The following is a 12,580-nucleotide window of genomic DNA, read 5'->3' on the forward strand; positions in this document are numbered from 1 at the left end:
GCATCTGCACCAGTGTGCAGTAGAATCAGTCTGCTACGCATTAGGGCATTTATACAAATACCTTTTGGTTCTTGGACACACCAGAGATCTGCTGCTTTGGAGTGGACTTGATTAATGGAGTCTGCTCTGCATGGGAGCTGATGCGTACTGCACTGTGCCAATTCCAGTTGTGTAAGTGACAAAATGTGTGTCAACACAGAGAAAATGGTGGCGGTGTGCTTTTGAACTAAAGCACCTCAAGTGCTGGTGCCCTGCCTGAGAGCAAGTGCTCTCAACTTAGGCAACGGGAGGAGGGCGCAGGTGAAGCGCTGGTGCCCATCCCAAGAAGTGCCACTGGCACTTCCGAGCTCAGCGTTGGGCTGCAGGGGAACCCACTACCCTGCTGCAGCCATCTGCTTGGCCTGCCTGCGTTGCCACCTGTGGGCAGTCATCGGGCCCCCCCAACTTCAGGAGGCTTGTGTCGCCTATGCATACAACTTAAGCATCACAAAAAAGGTTTGCCTTTGCTACTGCACATTAGCGCATCTATTGTGCTTTTATCTAGTATCTCACATTAGAGGTACTAAACTTAATGCACGGTAGCAAAGGTGCATTAATGAACATGTAGGCATGCTCCATGAGTGTCCATGTGGATAGTTACATAGACCTCAGTGACTTACTTATACCAGTCTAACTTTGGGCACAGACAGAAGTGCAGCTTCCGTTTTGCAGGAAATGTTCTGAGTTACAACATCCCCCCCAAGACCAAACTGTTCATTTCAGGAGGGAGGGGAATGTAGCAGCTGGCTCCCAGCCTGCAGCTGGTGGTTTTCTCTAGCAATAGCTCCTCCTCCCTCCTGGCCTGTCTGTTTTCAGAATGGCATAGGGGAATGGGAACAGAGGGAGCATATTCTAGGGGTTCCCCAGCTGGCAGTGGAAGGTGGGATGGGCGAATTGTGCGGGCTGCTCCAATAACCTGCGCCACACTTCAGTGGGGACTGAAAAACTCCAGACCAAACTCCCCCCACCCCCTTTTCCTCCTCCTATTCTAAAAATAGTTCTGAGGCTGAGAGGCAGTGCAGACCCAACTTCTAGAAGACACTGTTTTCAAATGTCTTCATCTGAACTCTTATTCTATGAGTCTGTATTTTTTCAGGATTGGGCCCTCTTAAAGAGCTTTTCAGCCATGCATTTCTGTTTGGTCTTGGCTGTAAAGCACTTTCAGGGGCCAGATCTGGCAAAAATTGTCATGTCTGCTCCTTTTCTGCATCATAGGCCACTGACATTGAATTAAAGGAGCAGTAGAATCTGATCTGCAATCCCAACAACTGTGCCTCCTGCCATATTACATATCTATGGTAGAAAGTGGTATTGTGGTGATTGGGGATCATATCTGGGCTCCCATTGCACCAGATAATAGCAAGCCAGGTGCCCCGTGCACCTCTGGGTGGGAGTGTCAGTCAACTAATGGTACTCCTAGTCCTGGGAGCACACTGGCTACACATGCAATTTATGCAATTTAAAACTTGATAGGAATCAGCCACAAAGTTATTACACATCTTTTGTGTAATACTTTTGGGCACTGACAGATATGGAGGAACCCCCCCCCCCCCAACACACTTTACCAGAAGCAGTAGCATGTTACTTTAATGTGACTCTGCAGTGCCTGTATAGACTGGAAGCTTCAGCAGGGCTTTTTGGAGCCTTTATCTAATAGCTGATTCAAACACCTAAAAGCAACAAAAAAGCCCCACTAAAGTGCCAAATCTATACAGACATTGGGAAAGCCAGGTTCAAGTAACGTAATGCCTCTTCTGGGCATGCTCTGGGCTCGGCGCAGGAGCACACCAAGTTTAAAATAAAGCTCTTTTTTCTTGTATTCATTACCTGAACATGTAGCTGAGATACTGGGTTAATCATGTCTTAAATGTAATGTCTGCCAGGGACCACAGACAAGCACTTATTCACCACACAATTGTGCTTCTCTGAAGATTTCTTTTACTCATCAGTCTTAGCTCCTATGCACGAGATGCCTAAACTCTCCTCATTTTCAGTGTTCTCAAGTAGCTCACTGGAAAACCTATCCAAGGTGTCTTCCTGTCACCTGCCACTGCTATTATGAATAAATGTCACCACTCTAGCAGGACGGAGTAGATGATAAAAATTAGCCAGAAAATGCCATTCCCCAATCAAAATGAAAAAACTTTCCTTAAAAAAAAATTGCTAGAAAACAATAATCCTCCAAACAACCAACCTATACACTTTGAGGTAAAAAGATGAGTGCGATCCAAGTTATGTACAAAGCAGCAGAATTAGAAGACACTTATTTTACACTTTCCTAAGACCACTTGGACAAGATTTTCAATTCTGTCTTACCACCTAAATCCATTGAGTTGAACCTTTAACCAACAGCAATACAAGGCAAATGGCAAGAGTTTGGTCTATCATGACCATATATCAGTAATAGAAAGAGAATACAAATAGACATTTTAGGATGGGAACCATTTTTCAGTTGCATACTTGTACAGTACCTAGCACAAAGGGGCAGTAGTCTGTGCACTGCAACTAAAAATGTAACCCTACCAGATCTGCCTAAACATACAATATTAAAGAATCCAAGGAAAGAAAAAATCCTGTTCAATTACAGGACATCCCAAAGAAAAATCTCTTTCCAAGCTATGATTTAATCATGTATCATCTTGTTTCTTTTCCCAGCTGATGCATAAAAAACCTTGAAAAAATAAAAAAACCCTATAAAAGAAAATATATAAATCATAAATAAAAGTAAACATGTTTAAACATTAAGGAAAATAAAGAGTCTCTAACCATTCTGTTTTCTTTTGGTCATGGGAAAGTTTGAGAGAGCAAGAGCGCTTTATGTTAAACAGGGAGAGCCAGCACTTTGCATGCCTTTAAGAAGTACATAAGTTTCACAAAAAGATCACAGTCCTGATGGAAGCAAGGCTAATAGGCAAAGCCATCTTTGCATCCTCTTAATGCTGAACTGCTGAAGCTTCAATGAGACCAGGGCATTCTTCCAACCTTCTTTACATTATCCCAGTTTTGTCTGGAACCTGCATCCTGCAGCCAAGCTTATGACCAGGGATCCTGGTTTTCTCCATTTAAAAAATGCAAATTCTCTGATTGATATATTTACAGTTTTAAAGCAATGTATAAACCTACCAGTGCCTCAGTAACTATAATAAAATAAATTCTAAAAAACTATAAATTTTGATGTTGGGTTATCATGGAAAATCAGAGCTCCCCTGCCCCCTTTGCTCACCAGGGTGTCCAGCTCACCACTTTGTGGTGCCAAGGAGCCCTGATGCCATTGCCTTGCCCATGCCATTGCCCTCCCTCCCCCAACCCTGCTGGTGCCTTCACTCCTGACCCACAGACTTCATGCCCTGCTGGTGCCCCACTCCCCTCCCGCTGCCCCCTACCTGGGGTCCCCCAGCTGCCAGGGCTATGGGGCCAGGGACCTGTCTGCAGCCCCCTGGCCCTCACAGCAGCACCTGAATCCTGGCTGCCACTCATGGAAGGCAGCAGCTGCTGTGGCCCAAATGGAGCCCAGTTCCCCCTCCCCCATGGGCACACTGCTGGAGCAGAACCCATGGGGGTGGTGGATGTAGGCCAACAGCTGCAGACATGGGGTGGGCAGGACCTGGCACAGCAGGGCAAAGCAGGGCAGGGATGCTCATTGCCACCGCTGGGAGCCCAACACCGCCATGGCAAGGCACTCCCTGCCCACTTGGCAGCAGTAGGGTAGCAGAGTTGTGCCCCACATGGCTGCTGGGCAAGCCTTGCTGGTGCCTTGCCATGGTGGTGAGGCTCCCAGTGACAGCACTGCCTTCCTGTTTTGCCTTGCTGCACTGGGTCACACCTACTGGGCTACAGAGGCCCCCAGGGAGTGGGCAGCAGGGTGGGGAGCCCCAAGCCCATATCCACACCCCACCCCACCCATTTCCATTTCAGCAGTGCTGCCCACGGAGCAAGATCAGAGCGAGGGGCACCAGCAGGGCTGTCAGGGCCTGTGGGTGAAGAGTGAGGGGCATTGCCAAGGCCAGAGGAAGGGCTGGGTGTCCTGACCTTGGGCCCCAAGTACCACCCTGACTGGGCAGTCATGCCCAACTCCCCACTTCCCCCCCCCAACTATGGGGGCCTGAGTTTCCCCCCTTACCTGGGTGGAGCTCCCCTCTACATTGCCCGGCTGGCACGCGCATGTGTGCATGCAGACATGCACGTGGCTCTGCCTTATTGTCCTCCTCCCGCTCCCCTCAGCCCCTTGCAGGCTGGGATTCTGCCAGCTTGCAAGGGGAAACCCGCTATTTCCTGCAATCTGCGTTTTTCTCCTTAACAAGAGACAATCCACATTTTAAGGCAAACAGAAAACCCAGATCCCTACTCATGACTCACCCTCCCACCATCTGTATACAGACATTCATTTTTACCAGAAGAAATTTCTTTCAGTAGAAAACAGCCTAGGAGCTTGACTGTATGCCAGGGAGCTGCCCTTAGAGGAGTCCATTCCCCCTGCCTGGGAAAGGGGCAGACTGTCAGTTACTGAAAAATAACCTTACCTACTCCTCCCCGCAGCACCTTCTCAAGACAGGCATGACCCCAGCCTTCAGAAAACAGGTCCCCAGGAGAAGTTAAGCCAGGGGAAAGTGTTATCTCCCAGGATAAACTATTGTGGCAGGTTAAACTGATATAACCTAGCAACAATCAGGGTTAAATTTACTCCTGGAGTGGTCATTTTTACTCTGGGAGAAAAAGCCTTACTATCTACCCACTTTTGATTTCTATTGGGAGAATGGCAATTCTCCTGGTAGGAAATAAACATCTGTACCTAGCCCAGATTCCCTAATCCAACATCTATTTGTAAAGGGAGTCTTTAAAGGTTCCTGTATAACTCCTGCAGTGCCTGTACCCAGAACCTTTTGTGTCAAATACATGGAAGAGAATTTTTCTTATATATTGCTATCAAATTGCATCTTCCACAGAATATTTTTGTGGTTGTACGTGAAGAAATGTTTTATGCAAATTCAACTATGTTCTTCAAAGAAACATTTCAAGTGACAGGTAAATTCTAAGGTTTTATTTTTTTTCTGACAAAGTATGCAAAGCATCAATATTGGCATTTGAGGGTTCTTCCTTTTTATTTTAACACCTAATACAATTCCAATTTAAAGGATTACTTGCACAAAAAAATAAACACATTTGGTATAAAAAATTTATCATCACTTTAACACCCTTTCTCTTATGACCTGCACCCTGTTTGGGGCAGAAACATATAAAGACTAATGGCACAAGTTTGTATTTTCTCTAAAGAAGTTTGTTTTTATGTACCCATGTACTCCAGAGGACACCAGCCCGCTTTATACAAGAACCATTTTCTTCAGCCTGCTGAATTTAGTTTCACAAAAGAAACAAAGCTATAAAGGCATTTAAAAACCATTGTCTTATATTCTCTCTTTTTTAGAAGCACTGACTTTTTTGCACCATTTATATACATAATGTAACATAACAGCTCTTGAGTACAGTACATGCAGCAGAATGTCTGTTGAATATAAAACATACATTTAAAATCTTCACTTAGAATCCTTTGAAGACTGAATTATTGTAGAATGCCCACTGCTTAGAGAAAATGGTTGGAGAGTACAAATGTCTGCATATGTTGGCCACTGGAACAATCCAAAGCCAACTGGAATATTTGTAGCACATCAATAGTGCATAAATAATTTACTTACAATATTAAAACACAACTAGCAAAATTAATAGTTCAATATCTTATGACTGCTAAATCTTTTAAGTGGTTGCAAAGAAGTGTTTTGTTTTCTTTTATTAAGTCCTCTATAAAATCTTTAGTATGTACTTTGTTTTCCAAACGAAGTTTATTTATGTCTACTGCCTCTTCTCTTCATTGCAGCAGTACATTGTGGACAATACCATTTTCCTTTTGGAGCCTCTGTCAATCCAACACAGCCATAATGGAACCACTCTATAGGGCACTGTAAAACAAATTTACGGGAAAAGTTTTATTACACCTGTGGCAAGAAAAAGATATCATGAAAACAGAAGCACTGCTCTGGATGATATAATGAAAGCTTCTAACATATTTACTATATGCAAATTAAAAAGGGGAAAAAGTCCAATAATGAGAAGGATAGAGGAAAAACTCCACTTCCACATATACATTCATTTATAAATATAAATTAAATGTCACCTACAACCCTGGACTAATGTACCAAAGTAAAAGTTTAAATCTTTTCCTAAGTTTGAATTTAAACAGTTTTGTTGCATGTTATAAAGCACAGCTGTAATCGCATAATTACTCACCGTGTGTAAGTGTGTTAGGATGAGTTAATAAGCTAAAATTGAATATTTAACCAGGAAAAAACCAAACCAAATCACAGAATAATTTTTGCTGAACTATCATCAATAGATACTGTGCCTGAATGAAGTAAAAGTTCAACTGCTTAGATTTGAATGATGATCTCTCAATAATACATAAGAACACGTACCAATGAGAGTACTATAACAATACAGTAAAAAGGGAAGACAACCTGAAGAGCAACTGAACTGGCACACATATTAACTAACATTAATTATGGTATTTCACATTATACCTAGGTAAATTTTAGATTCTAATTATAGAATCACAGAAAGGTAGGGTTGGAAGGGACCTCAAGAGCTCATCTAGCCCAACCTCCTACTCAAAGCAGGACCAGCCCTAACTTGATCATCCCAGCCAAGCTTTGTCTAGTCGGGTTTTGAAAAACTCCAAGGATGGAGCTTCTATAACCTCTCTGGATAACCTGTTCCAGTGTTTTACTACCCTCTTAGTAACATAATTCTTCCTAATATCTAACTTACATTTCCCTTGCTGCAACTTGAGACTGTTGCTCCTTTTCTGTGATCTGTCACCACTGAGAACAGTCTACCTCCATCCTGTTTTGAACCCCCCTTCAGGTAGTTGAAGGCTGCTATTAAATCCCCACCTCAGTCTTCTCTTCTCTAGACTGAATAAGCCCAGTTCCCTGAGCCTCTCCTCACAAGTCACATGCACTAGCCTTCTCACCATTTTTGTTGCCCTCTGCTGGACTCTCTCCAACCTGTTCACATCCTTTGTGTAGTCGGGGACCCAAAACTGAACACAGTACTCCAGATGTGGGCTCACCAGTGCTGAATAGAAGGGAAGAATCACTTCCCTAACAACACACCTACCACCAATGCAGCCCAGTATGCCATTGGCCTTCTTGGCAACGAGGACAAACTGTTAGCTCATATTCAGCTTATTGCCCACTGTAACCCCCAGATCCTTCTCTGCAAAGTTGCTGCCCAGTCAGTCAGCCCTCAGCCTGTAGTGGTACATGGGATTGTTCTGTCCTAAGTGCAGGACTTTGCACTTGTTTTCACTGAACATCATGATATTCCTTTTGGCCCAATCCTCCAATCTCTCTTAGTCACTCTGAATCCTAGCTACCCTCCAGTGTATCTACTACTCCCCCCAGCTTGGTGTCATCTGCAGACTTGCTGAGGGTGCATTCTATGCCATCTTCCAGGTCATTGATGAAGACATTGAACAAAACCAGTCCCAGGACCGAACCCTGGGGCACTCCACTTAATACTAGCTACCAACTAGATATTGAGCCATCATTTACTACTCTCTGAGCCCAATGCTCCTGCCAGTTTTCTATCTACCTTACAGTCCACTCATCCAGCCCATTCCTCCTTAGCTTGCCTGCAAGAATTCTGTGGGAGACCGTATCAAACGCTTTGCTAAAATCAAGTTGCACCACATCCATTTGTCTCCCCACAAAGCCAGTCATCTCATGACAGAAAGCAATCAGGTTGGTCAGGCATGACTTGCCATTGGTGAATCCATGCTGACTGTTCCTAATCATCTTTTTCTCCTCCAAGTGTTTAGAAGTGGATTCCAGGAGGATCTGCTCCATGATTTTTCCAGTGACTGAGGTGAGCCTGACTGGTCTGTAGTTCCCTGGATTCTCCTTCCCTTTTTTAAATATAGGCACTATGTTTGACCTTTTCCAATCATCTGGGACCTCTCCTGATCACCACGAGTTTTCAAAGATGATGGCCAACGGCTCTGTAATCACATCAGCCCTCAGCACCTTTGGGTGCATCAGCTCCATGGACTTGTACACATCCAGCTTTTCAAAGTAGGCCCTAACCTGTTCTTTCAGCACTGAGGGCTGCTCAGCTCCTCCACAAACTGTGCTGCCCAGTACAGTAGTCTGGGAGCTGGGTTTTTTTGTGAAAACTGAGGCAAAAAAGGCACTGAGCACTTCAGCCTTTTCTGCATCCTGTTACAAGGTTGACTTTCCTGACTTCATCCCTGAGCGATGCTCTATATTCTTCCCTAGCTGTCTGTCCAAGTTTCTACTTCTTATAATCTTCCTTTTTGTGATTTAGTCTGCAAAAGAGTTCCCCGCTAAGCCAAGCTGGTCTTCTACCATACTTGCTAGTTTTCCTGCACATTGGGATCATTTGTTCCTGCCCTCTCAGTAAGGCTTCTTTCAAGTACAGCCATCTCTCTTGGACTCCTCTCCCCTCAGTATGGCTTCCCAGGGAATCCTGCCCACAAGTTCCCCGAGTGAGTCCAAGTCTGCTTTTTTGGAAGTCTAGGGTCCTTACTCTGCTGTTCTCCATCCTTCCTTTCCTCAGGATCCTGAACTCAATCATCTTGTGATTACTGCTGCCCAACTTGCCATCCACTACTACATTCCCCACCAATTCTTCCCAGTCTGTGAGCAGCAGGTCAAGAAAAGCATGGCTCCTAGTTGGCCACTCCAGGACTTGCACCAGGAAGTTGTCCCCAACACTGTCCAAAAACTTCCTGAGTTGCCTGTGAACTCCTGTATTGCCCTCCCAGCAGATGTCAGGGTGACTGAAGCCCCTCAAGAGGACCAGGTTCTGTGATTGGGAAACTTCCACTAGCTGTTTGAAGAACGTCTCATCCACCACTTCCTTCCTGGACTGTTGGTCTATAGACCAGACCCCCACCACAACATCACCCTTGTTGCTGTCCTCTCTGACCCTACCCCAAGACTCTCAACAGGCTTATCTCCAGCTTCATACTGGAGCTCTGAGCAATCATATGGCTCTTTATATAAAGTGCAACTCCTCCTCCTCTCCCTCCCTCCCTGTACTTCCTGAACAGTTTGTACCCATCCAGAGAGTGCTCCAGTCATGCAACCTATCCCACGATGTCTGTTATTCCAGTCATATAGTTCTGTGATTGTGCAAGGACTTCTAATTCTGCCTCCTTGTTGCTTCCTACTTGATCAGACAACAGGGTCACACTGCTTTCATATTACCTGAGAATCTGTACTGTTACCTGCCTGATTTTTATTGCTAGTCTCTCCGCACCATGATTTTGCACCACTCAATTTTCTTACAGAGCTCCTCTAGTTTCCAGTTGTGTTGTTAGAATATTCAGCGAGTTATAGAAAAGCAAAATGATAAGTGGCAAATAGCAAAAACAAACTAAGACCAAAGCCCACTAAGACCAAGAGAGTAAAAGTGGTACACCTCTATCAGAAAGCCTCAGACCACAAAAATATGTCACCTTTGTGCTTCCATAAAAAAAAAATTATGGTGGCAGAAAGCTCAGGCAAACAGACATCCAGGCCTCTCATCATGCTGCAAATGCCGAACATTGTGGCCATGACAATAGGTGGTAAAATCTGTGTTTTTTGTGGAGGATACTGATTTGCTCTCCAGCTGCCCCAGGCAAGCACTCCCAGGGCTTCAGGAGCCCCATCTTGTGCAGGATTTGTCTTGTGGAGCCCTGAGAGTGCCTGCCCAGGTTTCTGTTTGCATAGACATGTCCTGGGAATCTCATGGCAGGGGATTCCCCAAGCATATGTACTGTGCTACTGGGTTGACTCAGGGTGTGCTTCTGCAAGTATGGGGACCCTAGGTTCCCTGGTTTACAGAGGGCCACTCCAGCAATCCCTTGGATGGGGGCATGCATTCCCCAGGAACATTAACTGCTCTGCTGCATTCCAACTCACAGCACCTGGGGTTCCCCTGTTTTTAGCTGTCCCACAGATGGGGCACCAGAAGTAGCAGGGGCCTGACCCTAAGGGACAAAGGGCAAGATCTGTGGTGCCCAATAAAGTGTATTAGCTGTGCCAGGACACATCCAGGCACAGATGATCCTACTCTAAGGACAGTGTCTGCTTACAGACTCTGTATTAAATTTATATCCAGACTGATCCCACTCCTTGTAGAAACAGGAGATTAACAACACCACTATTATTACCAGTTTGTAATACTATTAATAGGAAAAATAGTGCTTAGTTGTGGAACTATTTAAGTCTGTCCAATATGAGGGCTTAGGACTGATTTCCATTTTTGGAAGTTTATATTTACCCCCATTTCCTAGGAAAAATATGTAGACGGATTTCAACTATTAAATTTGGATAGAAAACAATTTTTAAAACACTTAGAATATTTTATCTATCCATCCATCCATCTCTGTGCCCATTTTCTACTTAGACAAGAGTCTGCCAAATTACTGCAGGATCAAAGATAAAACACAAGCCCCCTCCCCGACAAAACCAGAAACACAGTGAATACTGGAATACAAACCATAACAGGATGCTGATCTTTCCCTCTTGACATTTTTATTGCAATTCCCTTTCAATTCCTTCTCTACTTTACTGTGCTGCAATCATTTTTTTCATTTCCATACTTTTAAGCTAGCTTTTGAAAAAATATCATGACTTATTAGTTTTCACTTTAGACTGAAAAGTAGAAAAGTTATTTTAGCCAACATAAGTTGCAGTGTTTCGCACACAAAAGCCCCACACAGTGTAGGAGCACAACCCTCACCCCACGTCTTTAGCATTTTGTTACTTACATCTTGGTTATCGCAGCCCACCATTTCACCATACGATACCTAAGTTAAAGAGTAAAATTTAACTATTAATATAGTGACTTATTAGTATTTACAACATTATTTAATTTTTGTATAAACTATTTTTTTATTGACAGAAGTTAAAGGAATACAACTAGTTATCTTTTGCAAAGCAGTGCATCATTGCTATCAATGTACAAAACCAAATGATTTTGGAGATTAAATGTCTTATGCATAACATGAATTTTATTTTTGCATATCTGAGGTTGGATAAGAAAAGTGAACAATTCTATCTGACCACACACAATGACCAACACTGCTTTAAGTCTGAGCTGACAAATATGAAAAGAATGTCCTCAGTTTCCCTGTCAGGTGCACGTTTTAGAACAATGTCAGACAGCACACTTGTTTTTAAAAAAGCAAAATTCTTTCATTAAATTTTATGAAATTCTGAAAACATTGTTATTTATCCTTAGTTGTATAGGAGCTTGTTTTCATGAAACACAGATCCAATGGGACCATTTCCCCATGTTCTTCCTCCCTGAAATTGCCTATTTTAAGTGATAAACTCAGGGTTGCTGGTTGTAGCTGTACTGGTCTAAGGACACAGGTAGACAGAGTTCATTGGGTAGATGTGGTATCTTTTACTAGACCAACTAAATAGCTGGAAAAATTGTTCTTTGCAAGCTTTCGAGCACAAGCACCATTCAGGAACAGGGAGAATCTGTTGGTGTTTTGTGGGCTCTCCTAGGTGGAATAGGAGCCAAAATGCAACATGGACGTGTAAAGTGATAAACTCTGCATTTGTGTTCGCTGACTGTGAACAAAGCAAATTCAGCTGCAAAAAAAATGCTTATTAATTCAAGTGTTGAGAGTATGTTTAAAACTGTTCCTTCTCCCTTCCCCCCCCCCAATAAAGAGGAAAGAATGTCCTGTAAAAAAGACAGTGTACTGGTTGCTGTCACTACCAGTGAATCTAGATTTGAGTCGCAACAAAGTATTGCATTACCGTTGCATCCCAGTGCTTCAATAGTCTTTGTTTACATCACCAATTAGCATATATTGACAATGTTAGATAAAAAAAAGTATGCATTGGAAAGCTGAGCTCTAAACTCATCTGTGGTCTAGAAAAATGATATCATACTGAAGAAGCAGTTCTACTTCTACTTACCTGATTACAAATACAGTAGCGTGGTTCATTTGGATCATAAGTCCAGTCAGCTTGGTTGTTAGAATCAGATTCTGGTATTACTGCTGTTTGCTGCGATAGTTCTTGTGCTAAAGCAGATGACGAAGAACACGATGACAAAGAGGAGGAGGAGGAAGACGATGAGGACTGTTGGCTTGAAGACTTATTATTGTTTCTGAAAGATGAAGAGATACAGTAAAAAGTCTTTTAAAGCAAAACCTGTTCATTATCAAAGATACAAAGTATGGATAGGGCTAGTATTCAGACTGATCTAGACTAACTGGAGGATTGGACCAAAAGGAATCTCATGAGGTTCAACAAGGACAAGTATGAAGTCCTGCACTCAGAATGGAACAATCCCATGCATCAGTACAGCCTGGAGGGCTGACTGGTTGGGTAGCAGCTCTGCAGAAAAGGACCTGTGGGTTAAAGTGGACAATAAGCTGAATGAAGCATCAGTGTGCACTTGTTGCCAAGAAGGCTAACAGCATACTGGGCTGCATTGGTAGGTGTGTGGCTGGTAG

General features: G+C 43.5%; 1 protein-coding gene across 3 annotated transcripts in view; it reads right to left on the reverse strand.

Annotated features, from left to right (window-relative positions):
• Positions 1-5,062: 5,062 nt before the first annotated feature.
• Positions 5,063-12,580, reverse strand: part of ING3 (inhibitor of growth family member 3) — a 33,488-nt gene continuing 25,970 nt past the window's right edge. For all 3 annotated transcript variants that reach the window (XM_090042208.1, XM_090042207.1, XM_090042206.1), the window contains exons 10-12: positions 12,039-12,231; positions 10,871-10,909; positions 5,063-5,990 (exon numbers count right to left, since the gene is read on the reverse strand). In XM_090042208.1, coding sequence (XP_089898334.1) covers positions 5,874-5,990; positions 10,871-10,909; positions 12,039-12,231 — 349 coding nt within the window. In that variant the 3' untranslated portion in view covers positions 5,063-5,873. The remainder of the gene's footprint in view (positions 5,991-10,870; positions 10,910-12,038; positions 12,232-12,580) is intronic.

This window comes from Crocodylus siamensis, chromosome 4 (assembly GCF_052110815.1).
Source record: "Crocodylus siamensis isolate JL-2025a chromosome 4, ASM5211081v1, whole genome shotgun sequence".
Lineage (NCBI taxonomy): Eukaryota > Metazoa > Chordata > Crocodylia > Crocodylidae > Crocodylus > Crocodylus siamensis.